This window comes from Salmo salar, chromosome 02 (genome assembly GCF_965601325.2).
Source record: "Salmo salar chromosome 02, fSalSal1, whole genome shotgun sequence".
Taxonomy (NCBI): Eukaryota; Metazoa; Chordata; class Actinopteri; order Salmoniformes; family Salmonidae; genus Salmo; species Salmo salar.
The window spans coordinates 58,438,929-58,465,896 of record NC_138292.1 but is presented as its reverse complement, the minus strand read 5'-3'; the positions used below and the strand labels follow the sequence as shown (position 1 = coordinate 58,465,896).

The following is a 26,968-nucleotide window of genomic DNA, read 5'->3' as shown; positions in this document are numbered from 1 at the left end:
CCATTTCCATTACACATGTCACAAAGATTTTTTTTGCAACATTGCTTTTGTCGAATAAACCTTGTTCAATGGAAACCTAATGTTAGGTTGTGACTGGTCTCGCATGGCTGCGTTCAAGATCCCTGCGCTGTTGTGAGAATGGCATTTGTTGATATTTTGCCAGGTAAATGATGAGCCACTCATAAACAGACAGGTACAGTCCAGCAATCCAACTGTGTTACAGCACATTGCTATGAGGTTTCCAGGTCAGTATGGGGTAGCAGAGGTTAGCCTCTCCCCGCTGTGGGTAGCTCCAAAGCCGATGCACTGAGCAGATGTGTCAGTGGGCTGGAGGAGCTTTTGGCCAAGGTCTAGCGGGCCGGCTAGCCTAGCTGAGAGACGCTTTGATGCCAGAGCTAGAACATGCACTGTTGCACCTTCCTCTTCTGCCTCTGTGAGCTGGACCTTTGCTGTTACTGGCACGGAATTATAACCAATGTGCAGGCAAACACTCACCTTGTGTCCCAAATGGCACCCTATTCCCTATGTCGTGCACTACTTTTGATCAGGGTCCAGACGAGCTCGGGTCAAAAGCAGTGCACTATATAGGGAAAAAGCTGCCATTTTGGACACACCCTCATTGTCTCTACTATCGGAGTAGCTGCTTTGGCACTGATAAGTATCTCAACAATAGGCCCAGTGCCCAGTCACTATCAGAGAGGTGCTCAAGCCTCAGTAACTTGACATAGTGGTATTAAAGTCACTGCTGGTTCTTTGTGACCTCCAATGTTTTAGATGACATTCTCCCACACGTGATTTTCTACTACATGGAGTAAAAATGTAAAACGTTTCAAGTAACAGTCTAATTTAATGCAAAAGAGAATATAACATTACGCCTGAAAAGCTTAACATTATGGATTAACAATAAAAAGATCAAAGCAAGTCATGGAAACAAGACTAGAGTAATGAAAGCATAAGTGGCACTAGATTCACTCATATGACCCTTGTCTGAGCTTTGACCCCTTGACACCCACAACCCCCCCCTTCCTCCTCAGACTTCTGGAGGCGGACTCCAAGTCGATGCGCTCGATGAGCGGCTCGCGGCGGAACAGCGGCTCGTCCCTGGTGTCCAGCTCCTCTGCCTCGTCCAACCTGTCCCACCTGGAGGAGGACACCTGGATCCTGTGGGGACGCATTGTCAACGAGTGGGACGAATGGAGACGCAAGAAGGACAAGCTGCTCAAGGTGAGGGGGTGGCGGATGAGTGATTGAGAGACTGATTGAGCAAAGGGAAGAGAGGGGAGAAGATTGAGAGATAGGACAAATGAGGGCAGGAGAGGGGGAAAAGTGGTGTTAGAGGGCCAGTAGGAGGCACCCTTCCCTCTGGTCTAAATAAAAATATCCCAATGCCCCAGGGCAGTGATTGGGGACATTGCCCTGTGTAGGGTGCCTTCTTTTGGATGGGACGTTAAACAGGTGTCCTGACTCTCTGTGGTCACTAAAGATCCCATGGTACTTATTGTAAGAGTAGGGGTGTTAACCCCGGTGTCCTGGCTAAGTTCCCAATCTGGCCCTCATAACATCACTGTCACCTAATCATCCCCAGCGTACAATTGGCTCATTCATCCCCCTCCTCTCCCCTGTAACTATTCCCCAGGTCGTTGCTGTAAATGAGAATGTGTTCTCAGTCAACTTACTTGGTAAAATAAGGGTTAAATAGAAAAAGAGGAGATATGACATGGGAATGGTGGGCAGAGGAGAGATGGACGGATGGGTAACGGAGAGGGTACATAGGGGTTAGGGGGGATAAGATGGAGAGCGGGGACAGAGGAGAGAGGACGAATAAGGGGGAAGAGAGGACTGTAGGGAAGGTGAAAGTGAGAAGAGATGGATGAGATGGAAAGGACAGTCAGAGTGCGGGGAAGAGCAGAGAAGATGGAGGGAGAACATTGAGGGAGCGAGCAAACAGCTAGGGAAAAGGATGGAAAAAGGGAGAGCGGAACAGCAGGAGAGATAGGAGAAAATGGGAGCGAGGACAAATGAGGACAGAGCACAGATGGAGGGATAAGATAAGTGAAGATTAGAGACATATGAGATGACATAGATATTCAGTATAGGCTAGGATGTGGAGTTCTACAGTAAACTGAGAATTTGATTTGTAAATAAACCTTTCTTTTCACCTCCAGGAGCTGATCCGCAAGGGCATCCCACACCACTTCCGGGCCATCGTGTGGCAGCTGCTTGGTAACGCCACAGACATGCCAGTGAAGAACCAGTATTCTGAGCTGCTCAAGATGTCCTCGCCCTGCGAAAAGCTCATCCGCCGGGACATCGCCCGCACCTACCCCGAGCATGAGTTCTTCAAGGGCCAGGACAGCCTGGGTCAGGAGGTGCTCTTCAACGTCATGAAGGTGAGGACATTTTCACCTTGAGCATAACTTTTTTGTTGTTGTTGTTGTGAATGTTGTTTCTTAGGTTTACTTGGACAAACAGAATAGATTTGTTATGATTTTTTTGTACTATTTTGTTTTTATTTAACCTTTATTTAACTAGGTACTAGTGAGATGTGTTGGAGGAACAGTTAGAAGCAGTTACATCTGCATTGCTTGCTGTTTGGGGTTTTTGGCTGGGTTTCTGTATATCATTTTGTGACATCTGCTGATGTAAAAACAGCTTTATAAATACATTTGATTGAGTTAAATGTGTATGTGAACTGTATGGGCCGGCTTCCCAGACACTGATGAAGCTTAGTCCTGGACTAAAAAGCATTGCAAATGGAGAATCTCTAAACTTAATCTGTGTCCGGGAAACCTCCCCAATGAGTATAGGTTTGTTTTATATTGATTGATGTCTGTGTGTGCAGGCGTATTCTCTGGTGGACCGGGAAGTGGGCTACTGCCAGGGCAGTGCCTTCATCGTGGGCTTGCTGCTCATGCAGGTAACGTCTCTTCAGCAGCCCTCTAATCTAGACATTCCCCTCTCTTGCTATCGCACTACGTTGTGCTAAATACGGAATTGTCCTGATTCTACCCTTTTTCGTTGCTTATACAGTATGAATAAATGACCTCTGAGCTCCTGATTAGTGTGAATGCACACACAGTCACACAGCCTGACCCGGTCTTTCCTGTGCCCCTCTAGATGCCAGAGGAGGAGGCGTTTTGTGTGTTTGTGCGTCTGATGCAGGAGTACCGTCTGAGGGAGCTTTTCAAACCAACCATGGCTGAACTAGGCCTCTGTATCTACCAGTTTGAATACCTGCTGCAGGTAAATCAACTTTAGGACTTTATTCATCTCCATATGTCACGCTGGCCAATGTAGAAGGTTGAATGTGTCCCAAATGTCAACTTATACCCTATAAAGTGCACTACTTTTGACAAGGGCCAATAGGTCAAAGTAGTGCACTATGTAGGGAATATAGTGCCATTTAGGATGCATATATTGTCAAATAAACTAAAACCTTAAGGGCCTTGCAGGTGTCTGGGATTGAGTATGTATATGGTGTACTGTAATTGGGGAATAAGCACAGATATTGCAATTATAGAGTTGTCCACTATGGGGCAGCAAATAGATTCATACGACACAGATTTGTTCTCGGTTAGTCCTTACATTTTTTTATAGTACCACTTTGAAATCATTACGGGTTTGTAGCTCAACTAAAACCCCTATTATTATAAACTGGGTGGTTTGAGACCTGAATGCTGATTGGCTGACAGCCATGGTATATCAGACCGTATACCACGGCTATGACAAAATATTTATTTTTACTGCTCTAATTACGTTGGTTACCAGTTTATAATAGCAATAAGGCACCTTTGGGGTTTGTGATGTATGGCCAATATACACGGCTTAGGACTGTGTCCAGGCACTCGTGCATAAGAACAGCCCTTAGCTGTATATTGGCCATATACCACCCCCTCGTGCCTTATTGCTTAATTAACTCCTCTCGTCTCTTCCCCTCTCATCCACCCTCTTTCCCCTCTCTCACCTTATCCCAACAGGAGCAACTCCCAGAGCTAAACGTCCACTTCCGTTCTCAGAGTTTCCACACCTCCATGTACGCCTCCTCCTGGTTCCTCACTCTCTTCCTCACCTTCCTCCCCATGCCCGTCGCCACGCGCATCTTTGATATCTTCATGTACGAGGTAAGTGACTCACCACTGGCATCTTATGCGAGTGTGAGAATGTGTTTGGGTGAACATACTTTGAAAAAAAGAAACATAGTGGATCCAATAAATGTAACCTTTTATTTCCGGGTTGTTCTCATAAAGATAAAATATCTTCTACAAGAGAGTCTTGTGATCTAGCACTATGGTTGTGTTGAATTGAACTTTGATTCCCTGTCTTCAGGGTCTGGAGATTATATTTCGTGTGGGCATGGCCATTCTGCAGTACAACCAGACTGACCTCATCCAGCTGGACATGGAGGGCATGTCTCAGGTAACAACCACTAGGCCCCCCCATAGGGCTCTGGTCAAAAGTAGTGGACGATATATGGAATAGGGTGCCATTTGGGATTTATCCAATAAAAGGCACTACAGCAGGGTTCCCCAATAAGCTGTTTCACCATTAAGTAATTCAGCTTTAAGGGACCAAATTCGTCTTGTGGGTGATTTTATTTGGCCCCCCAGGTTTTCTGAGGTTTTATTTAAACAAGAAAATCTTTCTTGGACATAAAAGACTGGAAAATTACCAGAAAATTAGCTCAAAGTGATTTTAATTTAGGAAATCTGTTCCCAAGTATTCCCACGGATAAATGGAGGCATATGTGATCGTATCACAATGTAATCAAGGTTTGAAATTCAGAATTGTTTTGTGAAATACTATATCTGTTCTTGCTGTCAATTTGCAGTGTACAAATTATTTATAAATATGTTCTGGCCCCCCACCCATCCGCTCAAAGAAAAATCAGCCCACAGCTAAATATAATTGGGGACCCCTGCACTATAGTAGAAATCATTAATTATCACTGTAGATAGACACAAGGCCTGCTGGAGGCAAGAAAAACAAAAGAGTGAAATTAACCATTGTTTAAACATATGGGCATTTGTGAAGTGTCTTTACTTCAATTATCATGTGATACCTACTTGACGTATTATTTCCTTTCATAGTGTATTAACAGGACACATATTCTCGTTCAGAGTGTATTAGCAGGACATATTCTCGTTCAGAGTGTATTAGCAGGACACATATTCTCGTTCAGAGTGTATTAGCAGGACACATATTCTCGTTCAGAGTGTATTAGCAGGACACATATTCTCGTTCAGAGTGTATTAGCAGGACACATATTCTCGTTCAGAGTGTATTAGCAGGACACATATTCTCGTTCAGAGTGTATTAGCAGGACACATATTCTCGTTCAGAGTGTATTAGCAGGACACATATTCTCGTTCAGAGTGTATTAGCAGGACACATATTCTCGTTCAGAGTGTATTAGCAGGACACATATTCTCGTTCAGAGTGTATTAGCAGGACACATATTCTCGTTCAGAGTGTATCTTCCTTCTCTCACAGCACTTCCAGAAGGTGATCCCCCACCAGTTTGACAGCTGCCCAGACAAGCTGATCCTGAGGGCCTACCAGGTCAAATACAACCCCAAGAGGATGAAGAAGTAGGTTCTGCTTCTGATCATTGTTCATTAGAATAACAATACTGGCTTTAGGTTGTAGACTACAGTTAATATGGCCCAATGGGACCTGATTTGTGGTGTTGTTACTGTACAAAGCATACTTTCACTTTAAGATTATTAGTTTCAGTTTTATTTGCACACGGTCAAATGCATAAATGTAAAATGGAAACGCATTGTATGAATCTAACTCTACTAAAATGCTTTTATTTGCCAGGTTGGAGAAGGAGTACACCACAATCAAGAACAAAGAGATGGAGGAGCAGATAGAAATCAAGGTGTGTGTGTGTGTGTGCGCGCTCACACGTCTAACTTCTTCTTTGAGCTAATCTATTAATAGACCAACAGATCTTTTTTTCTTCTGTTTTACTTACAAAGTCCCCAATTTCTAAGCCTTGTATAATGACTAATACATGTTCCTAACTGTCTCTCTACCCATCAACACATCCACAGAGGTTACGCACAGAGAACAGGCTTCTGAAGCAGAGGATTGAGACATTGGAGAAGGTGAGAGATGGAAACTTGGCTTCGAGTCAGACACTCACTTTAATGCGAATAACTTTTATGATGGACAATAAAACACAGCCAGAAACATGAAGCTAAAATATAGCCATGCCAACTAAGACTTATATCCTGTCACATTTACACAATAAGTGAGGCGACTTAAGTTGTGAATGTACCTAAAGACAGAGATCATGTCTGTTGATTTTGTGTGCGTGAATGGATGATTTAAATGGATGGGCCTTATTCTAGACCGGAGCCACTGAATCTCTCCTCCTTTTCCAAGTAGTCTGGCTTTTCTTCCCCTCTTGCTTCTCTCCTGTTGTTCTCTGAGTAATGCTTGTCTTTCTGTCCTCTTTTTATTCCTTCTCTCACACAAACCCACTGCCACTCTTTCACACTATGATTTCTTTCTTTCTTTCTCACCCTCTCTTATTTATTTTCTGTTGTCACATTTCCGTTATACGTTCGCCCTGTTCTTATCCTTCATTCTTTGTCTTTATTTCTCCCTATTCTCTCCTTATCCTCCTTTTCTTTTCTTATCTTCTTCCTCTCCTTCGCTGGTGTTGTAGGAAAGTGCTGCTCTAGCAGACAGGCTGATTCAGGTACAGTACTGGAAAACCATCTCTCCTCCTCTAACACCTTCCTTCCTCCTGCACTTCCTCTCTCTGTCTCCTTGACAGTGACCAATCAATGCCTGACTTCTGCATGAAAGTATGTTTTGTTTGTCTGTCAGTCCGTCAGACCATGCTCCCCCTTGACCGCATGTGCGTCTATGTGTGTCCATGACAGGAGCTCTAATACTAAGGCCTACAGCCTTGCATGTGGCTTGTGGAAACACAGGCACTGTTTTATGCCCTTTGTCATTTATTAGGATAGAAATGTCTTTGCAGGGTAATTACAACTTAATAGGAATGGATACAGAAGAGCCATTTATATTCTACTCTGTCAACTCCGAATATCTAACCTCCAATAGTGAAAGTGTTAAAGCTAAGCCCCAATTCCCTCTAAATTCAAACCAACGTTGTCCATACCCCCCCAGACACATTCCCTATAACTGACACGGCCCCCTCTGGTCTCTGACCCTGTGTCTTCACTATTCCAGGGTCAGGTGACGCGGGCTCAGGAGGCGGAGGAGAACTACGTGATCAAGCGGGAGCTGGCGGTGGTGAGGCAGCAGTTCAGTGTGACCAGTCAGAACCTGGAGAAAGCCCAGGACACCATCGGAGAACTGCAGCGGGAGAAGGTAAGGAATGATCTGGAGTCAGTGTGGGTGAGATATTGGGATGCTGCAGGGGCAGGGACTCAGGTTTGAACTAGAGTCAGGCTTTGATGAACAGTGCACCCGTCTTAGGCTTTCACTAAGAGATTATGAGCAAAATGATCAAATACAAGTCTATTGCAATGGATAACAAGCTCTAAAAGTTACAAATTGGCAAAACATGTTTTTGATGTGTCTGTGACTGTTATGCAAAATACCAGCACTAGGCTGTATAGTCTGTGGTTGCCCTTGTGGATTTTTTGTTGTTGTTCTTGTTTGGGGAACTGACTCATTCTGACAGTCTTCTGCTCGTAAAATATTGACATAATTTTTTGCAAATTTTACTTGTCATTTAAAAAATAATTACATTCTAAATCAATGACATTGACAAATTCTTTGGCGAGAAAAAACATAAAGGCTGGTGTTGGTGGGAACGGTGAAGTGTCAAAGTGAATTTCCCCAAGTCAGTTTGTGTTGAGTTGTGACCTCAATCAACCCAGAGTGACGCAGTTAGTGGATGTTGGATGATAGACAGTATCAGTCTGCATCTTAATCAGTGATGTAAAGTACTACTTAAGTAGTTTTTTGGGGTATCTGTACTTTACTATTTATATTTTTGACAACTTTTACTTCACTAGGTTCGTAAAGAAAAATAATGTACTTTTTACTCCATACATTTTCCCTGGCACCAAAAAGTACTGGTTACATTTTGAATGCTAAGCAGGACAGAAAATGGTCCAATTCGCACACTTCTCAAGAGAACATCCCTGGTCATCCCTACTGCCTCTGATCTAGCAGACTCACTAAACACAAATGCTTTGTTTTTAAATGATGTCTGAGTGTTGGAGTGTGACCCTGGCTATCAGTAAATAAATAAAAAACAAGAAAATGGTGCTGTCTGGTTTGCTTAATATAAGGAATTAAAAATGATTTTTACTTTTGCTACTTAAGTATATTTAAAACCAAATCCTTTTAGACTTTTACTCAAGTAGTATTTTACTGGGTGACATTCATTTTCTATTAAGTTATCTTTTACTTATACTCAAGTATTAGAATGTAGTACCTTTTCCACCACTGATCATAATTAATTGTCAAAATATGTACTATCCGTGTATATACCATTTTAAAGAAGATATGTCTTATAGTCAACTGCTGCAGTTGACATGTTATTCTGCCCCTTTGCTATTCATACCATGTAACATAATAACAACACGCGTTTTCCAAACAGTTCAGTATAATCCATGTATGGATGTTTGTGATTTGTAAGTTTAGGATCAAGTTGATTATCGTCTTATCGTAAGCGTTTGGGTAGCGCTTTGATGATAGTGGAAAGGCTGGCAAACAACTTTCTTAGTTTCTCTTCATGGGTTATATCTGAAAACTTCACTTAAAATACAGAAACTGAATCACTACCAGAGTAACTGTTTGATGCTCACTTACAGTAATTCTGTGTGTGTTTTTAGGATGGTGTTGCTTGTCAATCTATTGACTGTTTCTAATGTAGAATTATTACTTTCAGTTGCCAGCAGAGCAACATCGTACATTATAAATCCAAACAAATTTTATTTGTCACATGCGCCGAATACTTACAAGCCCTTACCCAATAATGCAGTTAAGAAAATAGAGTTAAGAAAATATTTACTAAATAAACTACAGTAAAAAAAGGAACACAATAAAATAACAATAACACCGCTATATACAGCGGATACTGGTACCAAGTCAATGTGCGGGGGTACAGGTTAGTCGAGGCAATTATGGTAATTTGTACATGCAGGTAGGGGTGAAATGACTATGCATTGATAATAAACAGCGAGTAGCAGCAGTGTAAAAACGAATGGGGTGGGGGGCCAATGCAAATAGTCTGGGTGGCCACTTGATTAATTGTTCAGCAGTCATATGGCTTGGGGGTAGAAGCTGTTAAGGAGCCTTTTGGACCTAGACTTGGCATTCTGGTCCCGCTTGCCGAGCAGTAGCAGTCGATGACTTGGGTGACTTGAGTCTTTGCCAATTTTTTGGGCCTTCTTATCCTGTAGTTCATGATCATTTCCTTTGTCTTGCTCATGTTGAGGAAGAGGTTGTTGTCCTGTCACCACACTACCAGGTCTCTGACCTCCTCCCTATAGGCTGTCTCATCGTTGTCGGTGATCAGGCCTACCACCGTTGTGTCGTCAACAAACTTAATGATGGTGTTGGAGTCGTGCTTGGCCATGCAGTCGTGGGTGAAAAGGGAGTGTACAGGAGGGGACTAAGCACATACCTCTGAGGGGTCCCCCGTGTTGAAGATCAGCGTGGCAGATGTGTTGTTACCTACCCTTACCACCTGGGGACGGCCCTTCAGGAAGTCCAAGATCTAGTTGCAGAGGGAGGTGTTTAGTCCCAGGGTTCTTAGCTTAGTGATGAGCTTTGAGGGCACTATGGTGTTGAACGCTGAGCTGTAGTCAATGAACAGCATTCTCACATAGGTGTTCCTTTTGTCCAGGTGGGAAAGGGCAGTGTGGAGTGCAATTGAGATTGTGTCATCTGTGGATCTGAGGCGGTATGGGAATTGGAGTGGGTCTAGGGTTTGCAGGATGATGGCGTTGATGTGAGCCATGACCAGCCTTTCAAAGCAGTTCATGGCTACCGACGTGAGTGCTACGGGGCGGCAGTCATTGCATAGAGTTTGATGTTTGACCTGTTCTAAATCAATAGTGTTATAACATTGTGTTGACCCAGGGCTGGTGTTGTATAAGCCAGTTGTATGAGCATTCTAATGTATAGATGTAGACAGACAGCCATGGTGAGGTGGACAATAGTGTGATGTTCAATGGGTAGACAGACAGTGCCTGTAGCCCAGCTGGTCCAGCACAATAGGGGTTCAGTTATTCTATTGTGGCTGTGTGTTAGCAGCTGTGTGCCGCCTGTCCTTGTGTGTTAGTCTACAGAAACACTGAATGCTCCTCTCTGACTTTGCCTCACGGTGCACTGCATCATGTGTGCAGAATGTTTAAAAAAACTAAAAAAACATCTTTCTCACACACACTATTTTAGTCTATTCAAACGCATGTGAGTCAGTCAGTGCTTGAATCCGTTTTGAATGCAAGTCCCCAACACCGGCAAAAACAAAAGATGATGTGTTCCTGTTACTAAATGTGTCAGGAAGCACAACTCCTTCTACAGACGTTCGTTTCACAGTTTCACTTCAAAGGGTTTTATTGGCATGGGGAAACATGTATGTTTACATTGCCAAAGCAAATGAAATGGATAATAAACAAAAGTGAAATAAACAGAAATAAACATTACACTCACAAAAGTTTCAAAGGAATAGAGACATTTCCAATGTCATATTATGGCTATGTACAGTATGTACAGTGTTGTAACAGTGTGCTGTTTCTCTTCATACTCAGACACAGCAGTCACACTAATGTGAGAGCACGTCTCAATATTGTTTCCTTGACTGTCTCCTCCTCCTCCATTGGTCTTTCAACACCAGTGAACTTAGTTTAGATCTATTAGCATTGGGCCCATGGAGAGAATCAGGGGTATAGGTGTGTGTGTGGTGTTGCTATGGAATTGGAGTTTCAGGTGTGGTCAGAGTGTGTGTTGTGCCTCCGATGACTAGCCTGGGTATATTACCTAGCCAGAAATCACACACCCCCACCTCTCACTTCTCTCTCACATTGAAACTGAGTGGGTACTTTCATTCACAAAGAAAGAAAGGCCTTTATGCCATGCATACACATACAAAGATATTGTTTTCTCCCAACATTCTCTCTCTATCTCACCAGCTCTCTTTCAGTCTCTTCTCTCTGAACTTGCATCTAGTCAGAAACGGCTATGTTTTTGGTTAGTTTCCCCCTTTTGCCAACCCACATCCCTTCTGTCCATCTCACCACAACTACCACAGCTACACAGAGCTGTACTCCACATCTCCTTTTAGTACATCACTCATTTATCTGCTTGGGTGTCCACAAATGAGGTGAATCTACCTGGTGGATACACTGATAGACTTTGTAAGTGGTTCCCATTTCCACATCAATAGAAAACGGCCATTTAGACAGACATTCTTCTGACCCATCAATCAATCAAATGTATTTTAAAAAGGCCTTTTTACGTCAGCAGTGGCAAAGTGCTATACAGAAACCCAGCCTAAATTCCCAAACCGCAAGCAATGCAGATGTAGAAGCACGGTGGCTAGGAAAAACTCCCTAGAAAAGAAGGAACCTAGGAAGAAACCTAGAGAGGAACCAGGCTCTGAGGGTTGGCCAGCCCTCTTCTGACTGTGCTGGGTGGAGGATCTTTATCTTCTGATGCCTTAGTACACAGAGCAGTTTGATTGATTGGTTGATATGTGTAGTGTCAGTTTGGGATTGGTCCCAGTGTGTTGTCTCAGTTTATAATTGGTCCATGTGTTGTGTCTCAGTACACAGAGCAGTTTGTGACCGGTCTGCAGACCCAGCTGGAGCAGTCCCGGCTGCAGGAGGCAGAGCTACTGGGAGCCCTCAAAGAGATGCAGGACAAAGTACTGGACCTAGAGAAGGTAAGAGAACACACCTGTGTACGTGTGTGTGTAGTTATATCTGTGTGTTTCATATCTTTATCGTGCGTGTGTGTGTTTGTGTTACAGAGGAGCAGCTCTCTGCCTGATGAGAACAACGTGGCCCAGCTGCAGGATGAGCTGAAGCTGGTGAAGCTCCGAGAGCTGGAGACACTACACTCCTTCAGAGAGATGCAGGACACGGTGACCGAGCTCAACCAGCGCTGGCAGGTAAGTAACACACCACAGAGCAGAGAACTGTACAGTAGGGAACTGAAGGCTTCAGAAGGGGAGAGCATAGTAGAGGTGACTAGAAGGACAGTGCTTATGTAAAAGTGTTGCTTCCGTCCCTCTCCTCGCCCCAACCTGGGTTAGAACCAGGGACTCTATGCACACATTGACAACAGTCACCCTCAAAGCATCGTTACCCGTCGCTCCACGAAAGCCACTGCCCTTGCAGAGCAAGGGAAACAACTACTTCAAGGTCTCAGAGCGAGTGACTTTAGGGAGAGATAGAGAACCGATGCACATTGGTTGTGGCTCTCTAACCTGTTCTTCGTCTCTGTTCCTCTCTCTCCAGCTCCACATGTCAAAAGGCGGCGGGGGTGGAGGTCACTGGAAGGAATCCCCCAAGAAGAACGCCCTGAACGAGCTGCAGGACAAGCTGATGGGGGTGCGTCTGAGAGAAGCCCAGGCCCAGGCTGAACTCAGGGAGGTCAAACTCAAAGCCATACAGCTGGAGAGCCAGGTCAGTGGAGAAACTTTAGCCTGATGCCAAATCTGTTTGTACTCCATCTAAATAAAAGTGATCCATTGTGTGTTATTTCCTATTATAAATCGTATTGGCTCACATTTCTAATGGAGACTTTCATTAGGCCTAAATGACTAAGGGGTAACTCATACATCAAATACTATGTGGAAATGGTAGATAAATGCCAAATTTGGCAGTTTGGCAGAAAACTGGCAGTTTCATTAAATAGTACCCGCGAAACACCAGTCTCAACGTCAACAGTGAAGAGGCGACTCCGGGTTGCTGGCCTTCTAGGCAGAGTTCCTCTGTCCAGTGTCTGTGTTCTTTTGCCCATCTTAACCTCTTACATCTAGACGTTCCGCTAGCGGAACACCTGCTCCAATATCCAATGATAGGCGTGGCGCGAATGACAAATTCCTAAAAAATACAAAAACTTCAATTTTTCAAACATGACTATTTCACAGCATTTTAAAGACAAGACTCTCCTTTATCTAACCACACTGTCCGATTTCAAAAAGGCTTTACAGCGAAAGCAAAACATTAGATTATGTCAGCAGAGTACCAAGCCAGAAATAATCAGACACCCATTTTTCAAGCTAGCATATAATGTCACAAAAACCCAGAAGACAGCTAAATGCAGCACTAACCTTTGATGATCTTCATCAGATGACACACCTAGGACATTATGTTATACAATACATGCATGTTTTGTTCAATCAAGTTCATATTTATATCAAAAAACAGCTTTTTACATTAGCATGTGACGTTCAGAACTAGCATACCCCCCAATTTGCTAACAATTTACTAAATTACTCACGATAAAATGTTCACAAAAAGCATAACAATTATTTTAAGAATTATAGATACAGAACTCCTCTATGCACTCGATATGTCCGATTTTAAAATAGCTTTTTGGTGAAAGCACATTTTGCAATATTCTGAGTACATAGCCCAGCCATCACGGGCTAGCTATTTAGACACCCGGCAAGTTTAGCACTCACCAATATCAGATTTACTATTATAAAAGTTTGATTACCTTTTGTTGTCTTCGTCAGAATGCACTCCCAGGACTGCTACTTCAATAACAAATGTTGGTTTGGTCCAAAATAATCCATCGTTATATCCGAATAGCGGCATTTTGTTCGTGCGTCCCAGACACTATCCGAAATGGTAAATCAGGGTCGTGCGCATGGCGCAATTCGTGACAAAAAAAATCTAAATATTCCATTACCGTACTTCGAAGCATGTCAACCGCTGTTTAAAATCAATTTTTATGCCATTTTTCTCGTAAAAAAGCGATAATATTCCGACCGGGAATGTCCATTTAGCTAAACAGAGGAAAGAAAACAAAGCTTTCGGTCTACGCGGGCACGAGCCTGAGTCTCACAGTACTGTAACCAGCCACTACCCAAACGCGCTACTTTGTTTCAGCCAGAGCCTGCAAAGCCACGATTCAGCGTTTTGCTGCCTTCTGAGAGCCTATGGCAGCCGTAGGAAGTGTCACGGGACAGCTAAGATCCTCACTCTTCAATAAACAGAGACAAGAAGAACGACACCTTGTCAGACAGGCCACTTCCTGCATGAAATCTTCTCAGGTTTTTGCTCTGCCATATGAGTTCTGTTATACTCACAGATACCATTCAAACAGTTTTAGAAACTTTAGGGTGTTTTCTATCCAAAGCCAATAATTATATGCATATTCTAGTTACTGGGCAGGAGTAGTAACCAGATTAAATCGGGTACGTTTTTTATCCAGCCGTGTAAATACTGCCCCCTAGCCATAACAGGTTAATCTTCTCTTTTTATTGGCCAGTCTGAGATATGGCTTTTTCTTTGAAACTCTGCCTAGAAGGCCAGCATCCCGGAGTCGCCTCTTCACTGTTGACGTTGAGACTGGTGTTTTGCGGGTACTATTTAATTAAGCTGCTAATTGAGGACTTGTGAGGCGTCTGTTTCTCAAACTAGACACTCTAATGTACTTGTCCTCTTGCTCAGTTGTGCACCGGGGCCTCCCACTCCTCTTTCTATTCTGGTTAGAGCCAGTTTGAGCAGTTCTGTGAAGGGAGTAGTACACAGCGTTGTACGAGATCTTCAGTTTCTTGGCTATTTCTCGCATGGAATAGCCTTCATTTCTCAGAACAAGTATAGACTGACGAGTTTCAGAAGAAAGCTCTTTGTTTCTGGTCATTTTGAGCCTGTAATCGAACCCACAAATGCTGATGCTCCAGATACTCAACTAGTCTAAAGATGGCTAGTTTAATTGCTTCTTTAATCAGAACAACAGTTTTCCGCTGTGCTAACATAATTGCAAAAGTGTTTTCTAATGATCAATTAGACTTTTAAAATGATAAAATTGGATTAATTAGCTAACACAACGTGCCATTGGAACGCAGGAGTGATGGTTGCTGATAATGGGCCTCTGTACGCCTATGTAGATATTCCATTAAAAATCTGCCGTTTCCAGCTACAATAGTCATTTACAACATTAACAAAGTCTGCACTGTATTTCTGATCAATTTGATGTTATTTTAATGGACAGAAAATGTTATATTTCTAAGTGACCCCAAACTTTTGAATGGTAGTGTACATATACTGCCTCATCTTTTTGATTTATGGAAAGTACCTCGCTCAGTGTTTAACATTCAGTTCCACACTCAAGTTTCTCACCCTGATGAGTGAGATGTTTGACTTTTGTGGTGGATTATTCACAGCTCTATACAACACCATAGGCCTACACACACACACACACACACACACACACACACATACATTTTCGTTACAGTTCATCACTTTGGGCCGCAGGTTGGCATTTATTGGGATGACTCATGTACTGGAGGCAACTTTGCAGAGTGGTCACTAGCTGGCACAGCCAGTCATAAAAGCGCAGATTTTAAACCTAACCTTAAATTTGTTTTCATGAATGTTTTTAATATAGCCAATTTTGACTTTGCAGCCTGCCCATCTAGTGGAAATCAGTTTCACATAATTAATGCATTGATGTCAAAGGTGATTTGTATGTGTGGAAGTACAAGTTGTTCGTTTCTCAAATTAGCGTTTTGCTACAAACTGACTATTTCTTGTTGAAACACTTAGACAGAGGCAGACCACTAATATCATACACAGTACCAGTCAAAAGTTTGGACACACCTACTCATTCAAGGGTTTTTATTTCTTTTTACTATTTTCTACATTGTAGAATAATAGTGAAGACATCAAACTATGAAATAACATGTGGAATCATGTAGTAATCAAAAATGTGTTAAACAAATCAAAATATATTTTATATTTGAGATTCTTCAAATAGCCACCCTTTGCCTTGATGACAGTTTTGCACACTCTTCGAATTCTCTCAACCAGCTTCACCTGGAATGCTTTTCCAACAGTCTTGAAGGAGTTCCCACATATGCTGAGCACTTGTTGGCTGCTTTTCATTCACTCTGCGGTCAGACTCATCCCAAACCATTTCAATTGGGTTGAGGTCGGGTGATTTGTGGAGGCCAGGTCATCTGATGCAGCACTCCATCATTCTCCTCCTTGGTCAAATAGCCCTTACACAGCCTGGTGTTGTGTTTTGGGTCATTGTCCTGTTGAAAAACAAATGATAGTCCCACTAAGCGCAAACCAGATGGGATGGGTATTGCTGCAGAATGCTGTGGTAGCCATGCTGGTTAAGTGTGCCTTGAATTCTAAATAAATCACCGACAGTGTCACCAGCAAAGCACCATCACACCACCTCCTCCATGCTTCACGGTGGGAACCACACATGCAGAGATCATCCATTCACCTACTCTGCCTCTCACAAAGACACGGCGTTTGGAACAAAAAAATCTCAAATCTATACTCATCAGACCGAAGTACAAATTTCCACCAGTTTAATATCCATTGCTCGTGTTTTTTGGCACAAGCAAGTCTCTTCTTATTGGATTCCTTTAGTAGTGGTTTCTTTGCAGCAATTCGAGCACGAAGGCCTGATTCACGCAGTCTCCTCTGAACAGTTGATGTTAAGATGTCTGTTACTTGAACACTTCAATTTCTGAGGCTGGTAACTCTAATGAACTTATCCTCTGCAGCAGAGGTCACTCTGGGTCTTCCTTTACTGTGGCGGTCCTCATGAGAGCCAGTTTCATCATAGCGCTTGGTTTTTGCGACTGCACTTGAAGAAATGTTCAGTTCTTGAAATATTCCATATTGACTGACCTTCATGTCTTAAAGTAATGATGGTCTCTCCTTTCGCTTTGCTTAGTTCATCTGTTCTTACAATAATATGGACTTGGTCTTTTACCAAATAGGGCTATCTTCTGTATACTGCTCCTACCTTGTCACAACACAACTGATTGGCTCAAATGCATTAACCTGTTGATGACAGACGTCCGCCTGCGGAACCCCTAGCCAACAGCATCGCACGGCGCGAAATACAAAACCAACTAAAATACCACAATTACATTTTCTCAAACAATCAACTATTTTACACCATTTTAAAGATAAGACTCTCATTAATCTAACCACATTGTCCGATTTCAAAACGGCTTTACAGCAAAAGCAAAACATTAGATTATGTCAGGAGAGTATCCTGCCAAAAATAATCACACAGCCATTTTCAAAGCAAGCATATATGTCACAAAAACCAAAACCACAGCTAAATGCAGCACTAACCTTTGATGATCTTCATCAGATGACACTCCTAGGACATTATGTTATACAATACATGCATGTTTTGTTCAATCAAGTTCATATTTATATCAAAAACCAGCTTTTTACATTAGCATGTGATGTTCAGAACTAGCATACCCGCCGCAAACTTCCGGTGAATTTACTAAATTACTCATGATAAACGTTCACAAAATACATAACAATTATTTTAAGAATTATAGATACAGAACTCCTGTATGCAATCGCGGTGTCAGATTTGAAAATAGCTTTTCGGCGAAAGCACATTTTGCAATATTCTGAGTACATAGCTCGGCCATCACGGCTAGCTATTTTGACACCCACCAATTTTGGGGCTCACTAAACTCAGAATTACTATTAGAAAAATTGGATTACCTTTGCTGTTCTTCGACAGAATGCACTCCCAGGACTTCTACTTCAACAACAAATGTTGTTTTGGTTCCAAATAATCCATAGTTATATTCAAATAGCTCCGTTTTGTTCGAGCGTTCAGGTCACTATCCGAAGGGTAACAAAATATTTCAAAATATTCCATTACCGTACTTTGAAGCATGTCAAACGCAGTTTAAAATCAATTTTTATGCTATTTTTCTCGTAAAATAGTGATAATATTCCAACCGGGCGACGTTGTATTCATTCAAAGGCTGAAAGAAAAAAATGGAGTAGTCTCGTGACCGCGCATCTCCAGTGTCACTGTCCCCAGGCTGACCACTTACAAATTCTCCTGCTGTTCTTCGCCCAGAGACAGCAGACACCCCATTCCACTTTCTGGCGGCTTTAGAGAGCCAATGGAAGCCTTAGAAAATGTCACGTTGCAGCAGAGATGCTGTATTTTTGATAGAGATGCCCCAGAAGGAGAACAAATTGTCAGACAGAGCACTTCCTGTATGGAATCTTCTCAGGTTTTGGCCTGCCATATGAGTTCTGTTATACTCAGACACCATTCAAACAGTTTTAGAAACTTTAGAGTGTTTTCTATCCAAATCTACTAATTACATGCATATTCTAGTTTCTGGGCAGGAGTAGTAACCAGATTAAATCGGGTACGTTTTTTTATCCGGCCGTGAAAATACTGCCACCTATGCCAAAGAAGTTAAGAAGGAAAGAAATTCCACAAATTAACTTTTAACAAGGCACACCTGTTAATTGAAATGCCTTCCAGGTGACTACCTCATGAAGCTGCTTGAGAGAATGCCAAGAGTTTGCAAAGCTGTCATCAAGGCAAATCCTGGCTACTTTGAAGAATCTCTTATATAAAATATATTTTGATTTGTTTAACACTTTTTTGGTTACTACATGATTCCATATGTGTCATTTCATAGTGTTGATGTCTTCACTATTATTCTACAATGAAGAAAATAGTAAAAATAAATAAATAACCCTTGAATGAGTAGGTGTCCAAACTTTTGACTTGTGCTGTACATTACATTTAAATACTTGTAATTTAGCAGACGCTAATCCAAAGTGACTAATTACGCTTTCAGTCTTCTGACAGTGTCCCCACTCTCTCTTCACCTTCAGAACCAGATTCACAGCAAGCTGATTGGTCGCCATGAGGTGGAGAGCGCTGCCATGCAGGAGAGGCTGCAGCAGCTGGCGGGCCAGAACAAGGGGCTGCAGGCCCAGCTCACCGAGATGAAGAGGAAACAGGCCGAGCTCGACTGCAAGGTGGGGTAGAGGCGGAGGGAAGGGGGAGGATGGAGGTAGCCAATGGTAGCGTTGATATGTGTGGAATAAGTGGGCTGCAAGTTAAGACGGGAGGGAGAGCGGGAATGAAGGCGCAGAAAGAGGGAGGGATGGAGAATGGAAACGGGTGGAGAGGGGGAGTGGAGAAGGTATGGGGAGGATGGAGGAAGGTAGTGGAATAAGTGGACTGACTGCCAGGTGAGAGAAGAGAAGATGGTGGGAGGGAGGGAGAAAGATAGATAAAGGAGAGGGTGGGGGAAATGGAAGCAGCCCAGGGTGACATTGATAAGTGGGCTTTGTGTGTGAGGCTGCATTTTAAACAGACTCTATTGGACAACTAGATGGACTAGTGGCTTTCACTCAGGCTTTGCGCCAGAGGTGATTTTTCTCTTTCTGTCTTTTCTCTTCTACCACCCTCTTCCCTCTCTCTGTAGAGTAAAGAGGAGGTGATGGCGGTGCGCTTGCGGGAGGCTGACAGCATGGCCGCCATGGCCGAGCTCAGACAGAAGATAGCGGAGCTGGAGATACAGGTGAGGTGTTTGTACACAGATCTGAACTTGACTTCCATATTGAATGGATGTCATTGTCAAGTTTCTTTAGATTTCTTCTGGGTGGTATGTGTGCATTGGGGAGATCGTCTTCCCTGCTTCTTTGGCGTTGACTGTTTGGTTGTGTACGTACGCGGGCGAGTATGTGTACATCTCATCCACCTATCCCTGTCCGACAGAAGGAGGAGGGTCTGATCCAGGGCCAGCTGAACCACTCTGACTCCAGTTTGTGTGTGTGTCTCATCCCTATCCCTGTCCTACAGAAGGAGTAGGGTCTGATCCAGGGCCAGCTGAACCACTCTGACTCCAGTTTGTGTGTGTGTCTCATCCCTATCCTACAGAAGGAGGAGGGTCTGATCCAGGGCCAGCTGAACCACTCTGACTCCAGTTTGTGTGTGTGTCTCATCCCTATCCCTGTCCTACAGAAGGAGTAGGGTCTGATCCAGGGCCAGCTGAACCACTCTGACTCCAGTTTGTGTGTGTGTCTCATCCCTATCCTACAGAAGGAGGAGGGTCTGATCCAGGGCCAGCTGAACCACTCTGACTCCAGGCAGTATATCACCCAGCTTCGAGACCAGATCGGAGAGCTCAAGAACGAGGTCACACACATTTAACGTTTAACAGTCATTTAGCAGACGCTCTTATCCAGAGCAACTGACGGTAGTGAGTTCATACATTTTCATACTTTTTGTTGTTGTTGGTACTGGTCCCCCCCGTGGGAATGGAACCCACAACCCTGGTGTTGCAAGTGCAAGGCTCCACCAACTGGGACCACCCCCCCACACACACACACACACACACACACACACACCACACACACACACACACACACACACACCAGTAAAAGCCCTCATGTCTTGGGTTAGTTTAGCCATTGAAACCCAGCAATGTGATTTGCATCCCCTCATGCTTTTTGTATTTCTCTGAAATGATAGATGTTGGCCGCCACATGAAGCATGACATACTAGAATCACTACTCTGGCCTTCCTCTGTATGACATTTCCAACCACAGAACAGATGTACCCCCCTACCCCTTCAAAACCCCAGGACTCAGAAAGAGAGCGATGAATGCGTGTGAGAACTAGACAACACTGATTCTCACATGCTTACACACACACACACACACACACACACACACACACACACACACACACACACACACACACACAAACATAGCTGAACCACGTAATATACACTTGCTCATTCAGAGAGCGGCTGTGCGTGAGAAGGGAGTGATGGGACTGACTTGCCCTTTTCTGTTTACTAGTTCTTAGAGTGCATACTATTGGTTATATTCGTCAAATGGAGCCTTTATGTAAAGAGTACCGAAACATTCGTGACAAAGTCGAAATTAGCAAGCAGTAATTTTCCGGGTCTCAAAAATCTCAGGCATCTATTTTGCAAATGAATTCATGTGTTGGACCAGATCATAAGTAGAATTAGCATAAATATGTTTTAATTTTTTGTAACAGTTTAAGTTATGATTCTAAAGTTTTTGTCATACCAATGACTTTTGAATATTCTGATTTTGTCCCAGAACAATATGATACACTTCGAGAAGGGCTGAACTAGAATCAGATCTGTTTTTTCCCAGCCAGAATAGTGTACATGATTGAGCTCTGCTGTGTAAACCGAGACAGAAGAGGAAGAGGTGGGCGAGTGCCTAGTTACAGTGTTTCTATTGGTTAACCACTACCCTCCCCCTCCTACCAGCCTAACTCAGTACAAATCTCAGAGTTTTCTGTAAGTACTGAATCAGTGTTGTATCTACACATGCGCGTGCACACACACACTCACGCAGACACAGACATGTACTTGCTGAAGCATTTGGAGACCGGCTGTGGCTTGTCACGCAAGGGACACCCACTACACGTCATTGATGCAGGCTTCATATGTGATCACACACACACACACACACACACACACACACACCACACACACACACACACACACACAGGTGAAGTGGTTGGTGCTTCAGCAGGTTCTTTCATAGTAAAACAGACTCCAATCTGTACTGGCAGCTGAAAATCCATAGGTACTCTGACTTTCTGTAAAGCTTATTGACAGACCTTACCAACGTACCAGGTACTAGATTTAGAACACACCCACAAGGTTAAATCCAGTCTGATGTGCCTGTCACTGCAGGCTAGACCACCATACCAGGTTTCTATAGACATGGGTCACTTTCCAACCACTGTACACACTCTTCTCACCAACTGAAACAGCATCAAAAGCCTTTCTTTTTGCTATCAGTAATATCCTAGATAATGATCTGTGATAATGATCCCCGGGTATGAATATCTTCTATAACCTTATTTCTTTCTCTTTTAGATCAGGCAGCTCCGCGGGCAGCGCTCCAAGTTCGCCCCTAGTTCCCGGGACGGGGGCGGGGGCTACCCGGATCTGTGTCTAGCTAGCCCCTCGTCGGCCGGAGGCGACTACCTGAGCTCGGATGAGGACCTTCTCCCCAGCCCCATCCCCCCCAACGCCATGTACCCCGCCCTGCCCCACCCCCACCCCTCGGCCAGGCTGGACAGCGAGGGCAGCACCGACAGCGAAGCAGAGGCCCACCCGGACCACCCCCACCACAGCCCCTCGCAGCAGCTCTACACTAGCATGGTGTGTGCTGAGGTCCTGGACAACTGAGCCATGGAGGTCCCTGGAACTACCTGGTCCTGACCTAGACTACTAAAGATACTGTACTCTGCATCTCTTTAGTATTAGAGATGCTGTACTCACCCCAACTTTACTGTACTACTGTTCTCACCCTAAACTCCGACTGTAACCTGTAACGGACATCCTCCCCTCCTCCTTCGCGTTGGTGCCATGGTCTCTCCTCTTTTTGTCATTCTTTTCTCTCCATCTCCCCCTTTTACTTCTCTCTTCACTCCTATCTCTTCACTTATCCCTCTCTTTATCTCCCTCTCTCTCCCTATATCTCTCCCTCAATCTCTTTCTCCTCTCCGCACAGAAAGCCGAGAAAATAAAAAGGATTGAAAATTGACAAACAAATTGCTTTCAACTTTCAATACTCCAACCATACCACACAGCAGTGACTATGAGATGCATAGGACATCGCTTTGATGAAATGATTCCCCTCAAGTTTGGAAGGACTTCAATATGGACTTGGGATCGGTAAAATATGAGATGGATGGATGACTTGTTGGGCTTGACCCTACTCGTACTGTACTGTCCCATGAGCGAGATGTGGAACATGCTGTCTCCCTCCATCTCTTTCTCTTTCCTCCTCCTTTTCTCTCTCTCTCTCTGTCTCTCTCTCTCTGTCATTCCATCATTCCAAGAAGACCCATTAGCCACCTGCACTGCCTGTTACAATGGAAACAACCCTCCACTGTAACCTCACAATGCACACTTCAAAAAAATGAGAGCGAGAGGGAAGGAAGGAAGGATAGCGGTAGGAAAAGAGGAGTATGGTATGGACTTGTACACATCAATATCATAGGGATGTTACTAGATGACATCACATGCATAGATCAATATTAACAATTTACCTTACTGAAATACGTTTGTTGTGTGTGTCTCAATGCCTTGCAAATGAAACAAGGCAAGTGAATTACGATGGCTCATGTCAACAACAAAAAAATCTCAACGTTGCCAAATCTTCTTTTTTTTTCTGCTATTATTTATGTTATTTATTTTAATATTTTTTTATATATCTATACAAATCTAAATATATAGATAGATACCAACGGCGGCCAAACTTTATACACGCTGAGTTCCCTTGGTCCTTTGTGCCAACTTGAATCTTGAGGCTGAGGTGTCAACGGACGGCGTCCATGACGATGCATGTCAGAGAGACAGAACGAATGCGCTGCTATGATTTTCCTTTTTTCTCCCAGTCTTCTTCTATGTTATGTTCTATCTGCTCAACATGCAGTTGAACTTTACACCCCTTAGGAATCAGAGTGCGAAAACTACTGTGAAGAAATTGTTGAATGGTTATGGCTAGACTTCATAATGATGTCTCTACCTATGACTTATGAAATACCCACACATAAACAACTCCTTTATAATCTATTTGAAATGTGTTAAGGAATTTTTAAACCCTAAAAGCAGATATCAACCCACAAGTGCTTGTAAGAGGACAGCAATGGCTCAGTCAATCATTCATTTTGTCTAATGGTGAGGCTAGAGTTTGACTAGTTTGGGACGGATTGGCATGTGTCCGTCAAAAGGCTGTGTGAGTGACGGGAAGGTGTTTGTTGAAATTGACCGATCAGAGGCAAAAAAATATATAATTTCCGAGCTACGAGTGTACTGATCAGATCATCATAAATATCATTATCAAGTTGGACCAGGGTCATCACTCTCTCTGTTGTTCTGTTGTTCTCGTCTCAGTCATGGTACTATATGATGAATTATCAAGACCTCTCCTTCTAGAACAGCCAACTGTGACAACACTTCCTCTTTCTACTGCCTGTTACCAATAGGATTTAGGAATGGATGGAAACATTCAGTTGAACGTGTTGACTGAAAATGTCTGACTATCTGATGCATGCTGTTACTACAGCTTCAGATGGCTAAAATGCACAGGTTAACAGACTGGGAGCAGTATTTTGCCTAGTATATACCTCACTGGCTAACTATGTGGCATATCATCCCAATAGTCTTGAATATATGACAAATGCTTGTTAGAATTAGCTTTAGCTTAGTCATTAGGAGTGGGGAGACGAATGCATCGGCTTGGTGTCATGTTTCCAAAGCATTCAAATGTTCTGTGTTTATATCAATGGGACAGAGTTGATCATGGGAATCGATGATGGCCATCTAGAAAGAAGCTCCATGTGGTTGCTTCCCCAATGTCAAGGGGGAAAGGGTTCCATACAAACTCTATATAGATGGAAGGAAATGGAAGGAGCGTTGTCTTACTTCTGTGGCAGACACTTCACATATCACTTTTCTATATTCTTACAACAGTGGAAGCGAAACGTATGGAATATTATTGAATTATACAATATGACAACCTGAATGAAAGTATTAATATAAATATATCACAATAATAATTGAGTTGATTTGCTGAGGCAGACTGCAGGGGATGTGTGGTAATATATTCAATAGGGTGTTATATAGATCCTAAGATTCTAGATATAGATTCTAAATATAGATCCTAAGATTCTAGATATAGATCCTAAATATAGATTATAAGATTCTATATCTCCTCTTGACTTAAAGCAGTGAGTGCTGTTCTGGGAATATGGGAGTGGATGCTTGGAGTGGTTAGTGGCACAAGCTAAGGCTCTGTCTCATGTCAGTATTAGTGAGCACTTGTAAGGTTTCTTGGTAGTATTAAGGTACTGTATAATGCTATGCCACCAAGCCTATGCATCCCAACTTTGTATCATGCTTTCTGTTTTCTTATGTTCAAATTATGCCATGTACTCAGATTTGGTGTGTGCCTGGCTTTTGTCGCACAATGATGCTGGATGAAGGGGGAACCTGTCACCAACTGCCAAGGAAATAAGGGAGCTCCTCCAATGGGGTTCCGCTGCCATGTAGCCCATCTTTCGCTCAGTCAAGTATTACAAATAACCACCTTTTTAGAGGTTAAACCAGTGCAGCAGCTGAAATCACTGTTCTCTGGTGTAACATCCTGGACCAGTCAGTTATGGCATTACTTTAGCAATGGGATAAGTTCGGATGCCATGTGTTGAGTCAACCTGCGGTAGAGTATAGTCTTGGTCAGTGGTGGAAAAAGTACTTGAGTCATACCTGAGTAAAAGTAAAGATACCTTAATAGACAATTACTCAAGTAAAATACTACTTGAGTAAAAGTATTTGGTTTTAAATATACTTAAATATCAAAGGTAAAGTATAAATCATTTCAAATTCCCTACATTAAGCAAACCAGACGGCATCATTTTCTTGCTTTTTTTATTTACTGATAGCCAGGGGCACACTCCAACACTCAGACATCATTTACAAATAAAGCATTTGTGTTTAGTGAGTCCGGCAGATCAGAGACAATAGGGATGACCAGGGATGTTCTCTTGATAAGTGTGTGAATTTTACAATTTTCCTGTCCTGCTAAGCATTCAAAATGTAACTAGTACTTTTGAGTGTCAGAGAAAAGTTGTCAAATATAAATAGTAAAGTACAGATACCAAAAAAAACTACTAAAGTAGTACTTTAAAGTATTTTTACTTAAGTACTTTACAGCACTATTAGACAGTGTCTAATTTACACATAACACAAACAATATACTGCTGTTCAGAGATGGTGCTCGGACGCGGAGTTCCCCAGTGTCCCAACTACAACTGGTATAACTGTGACTAAAATATTTTTTGATACACATGAAGATGCCCTCTGATTCAGTATTTGTCATCCATGTAGTTTTATGATTAGCGTTGGTATGGATATTCTTTGATCTGAACTAAGATCATGTTTAAAATCTTAGGGTGTGCGAATGGTAGGGTTCCATGTTTAAATCTTATATAGTGCCATAATGTAGGTAGATTTATACATAGTATATAAATTACATGTATATCAAATGCAATTTTCATAGACAGTTCAGCATATTCACTCTGGTTTAGGGTGGTGTTCACCAAAAATATCTCAAAGGTGAAGGTCACTGTTGAGCTAGGACTGAAGGTTCCCCAATATGTTTAAGATTTAAAAAAAAATATATATAGAATGAAACTGGAACACTACTGCCATTGTCTGTGTCTCGAAGAAGAAAGAAACAAAACATGGAGACTCCCCCTTATGGACGGTGTCCTCATGCATACCCTGGGTTGTATTAATTAGGGCACACAATGTAAAATATTTTAAAACGTTCTGCAACAGAAAACAAAAAATGGTGTTTCTTATTGGACAAGTCCATGGTTTCAGTCCCTTTTCTTCCGTTTGGTGCCTCAAACACAACCCTGGTGTAGGACTTCTCTCATGTATGTAACAGCAGGTCGGTATCCACTTTACTCCCTCCAACCTTGTTCACTCTCTCTTGCAATTCTACCAATGTGTTGTCAAGTATATTAATGACAGTAATAAAGATGATATTAATGACATTATGAAAACATTTCGGTGTTCTCTACTTGATGATGATGATTGATATGAAATGAACATTGACACTACACATTCTCAGATGTCATGTCGAGGTGGTACGGTGTTGTTGTGCTGACTCGAGTGTTGTGTTGATTGTGTGCACCCCTGTCTTCATTTGGATATAAAATCCATTGTAATCTTCCATTGAACCCATTATCCTCTCTGTCCCTGTCTCTTATCTTTCTCTCCCGTTCTGCTCATCACGACATTGGGTTACCAGTTGATTTCTGTTTGGGATTTCCCTCTCCATCGCTCTCTGCTCTAACCCACATTTTGAAACCCCCTCCGTCTCAACACTTGTGTGTGGCGACACTTTTTGCAGAACATTACTCAAGTGACCCCACCATCCTCCCCTCATCCAATTTCTTGTTA

General features: G+C 42.8%; 1 protein-coding gene across 3 annotated transcripts in view; it reads left to right on the top strand.

Moving 5' to 3' along the window:
• LOC106587368 (EVI5-like protein) overlaps positions 1–26,570 on the top strand; it is a 41,765-nt gene extending 15,195 nt beyond the window's left edge. The window contains exons 3-20 of one of the 3 annotated variants that reach the window (XM_045706662.2): positions 1,035–1,224; positions 2,166–2,390; positions 2,843–2,917; positions 3,118–3,243; positions 3,978–4,121; positions 4,327–4,416; positions 5,491–5,588; positions 5,821–5,881; positions 6,057–6,110; positions 6,677–6,709; positions 7,210–7,350; positions 11,768–11,884; positions 11,972–12,112; positions 12,462–12,629; positions 18,822–18,968; positions 19,421–19,516; positions 20,038–20,133; positions 21,866–26,570. In XM_045706662.2, coding sequence (XP_045562618.1) covers positions 1,035–1,224; positions 2,166–2,390; positions 2,843–2,917; positions 3,118–3,243; positions 3,978–4,121; positions 4,327–4,416; positions 5,491–5,588; positions 5,821–5,881; positions 6,057–6,110; positions 6,677–6,709; positions 7,210–7,350; positions 11,768–11,884; positions 11,972–12,112; positions 12,462–12,629; positions 18,822–18,968; positions 19,421–19,516; positions 20,038–20,133; positions 21,866–22,180 — 2,317 coding nt within the window. In that variant the 3' untranslated portion in view covers positions 22,181–26,570. Of the gene's footprint in view, positions 1–1,034; positions 1,225–2,165; positions 2,391–2,842; positions 2,918–3,117; positions 3,244–3,977; positions 4,122–4,326; positions 4,417–5,490; positions 5,589–5,820; positions 5,882–6,056; positions 6,111–6,676; positions 6,710–7,209; positions 7,351–11,767; positions 11,885–11,971; positions 12,113–12,461; positions 12,630–18,821; positions 18,969–19,420; positions 19,517–19,713; positions 19,832–20,037; positions 20,134–21,865 lie in introns of those variants that run through there. The other 2 variants (XM_045706665.2, XM_045706667.2) reach the window with 2 other exon arrangements.
• Positions 26,571–26,968: the final 398 nt, after the last annotated feature.